Raw genomic sequence first — 1059 nt, forward strand, 5'->3', positions numbered from 1 at the left:
AACCGGCGCCCGGAAGGCGAAAATTTTTTAATTGTTAAATTTATTAGTGTATTTGGGTATAAATCGCTAATAAAGGTAGGTCTAACCTATAAATGGTAAAGGATGCTTAAACCCACGTAGAAAGTATTATCGCGATTGTTACCGGGTGGCTATAATACGCCACTCGAATAATTCTACCCGAGGATAAATTTTATAATAATATATTTACCATTTATTTTCAATGGATAAAAGACGCCGGTAATAACGTTTTAATAAAGTTTAATAAACTGAAAAAAAACGAATAGCGTTAACCGATTACGTATAATTATTATTATATTAATAACATTTAAAAATCCCGTTATGGCTTTTTACGTAAAATTATGGAAAATATTATTAAAAAGATAGCAAATTCGGATTATTATGGAAAATTTTATATTAGTAATATCCCTATAAATATTAAAAAGTTTTTTAAAATAATAAAACGTAAAATTAACGTCGATAAAATAATTAGGCATATATTAAAATTATAATAAAGTTGGAAACTTATTATAAAATATATTTTATACGACGTTATTATAAAATGCAAATATTAAAGTTTTTTGATAATAGGTAGCCATAAAAATTTTCGTGGATAATATCTATCGGCAGGTCGTCGAACGTTATATTATTACGCCTTTTCCCGAAATTTTTAATCCAATAATTATTTCCCGATTTACGGACGACGAGCTTTTTCAAATCGGATCCGAATCGGAAAAACAAAACCGCAAACGGGAAAAATTTAAGGCCAGGGTAAAAAAACTAAAAAGCAACCTTAAAAATCTCCAACGATATTAACGGATATTTTTTTTCGGGGTTATAAAAAGCTATTTTTCGCTATTTTCCTTAATTAAATTTTTATCCAATTATATATTGGTTTTAAACGCGGATTTTTACGGATTTAGCGATATTTTAATTTTAATCGATATATTGGAAAAATTAACAAATAGTAAGGTATAAAAGATTATACGTTTTTTTAATTTAATTAAATTTAAAAATATAATAATAAAAATCCGGCAGGTAAAAAATAGGTACACTTTGTGG

The 1059-nt window shown here is 26.4% G+C and overlaps 1 protein-coding gene across 1 annotated transcript; it reads left to right on the forward strand.

Annotated features, from left to right (window-relative positions):
- Window positions 1-588: 588 nt before the first annotated feature.
- Window positions 589-813, forward strand: PgNI_12103 (uncharacterized protein; the record flags this gene model as incomplete). The annotated part of the gene is made up of 1 exon (XM_031132058.1): window positions 589-813. A coding segment is annotated over one exon (225 nt), but the record flags the coding sequence as incomplete, so codon positions are not given.
- Window positions 814-1059: the final 246 nt, after the last annotated feature.

Source organism: Pyricularia grisea (assembly GCF_004355905.1).
Source record: "Pyricularia grisea strain NI907 chromosome Unknown Pyricularia_grisea_NI907_Scaffold_8, whole genome shotgun sequence".
Classification (NCBI taxonomy): Eukaryota; Fungi; Ascomycota; class Sordariomycetes; order Magnaporthales; family Pyriculariaceae; genus Pyricularia; species Pyricularia grisea.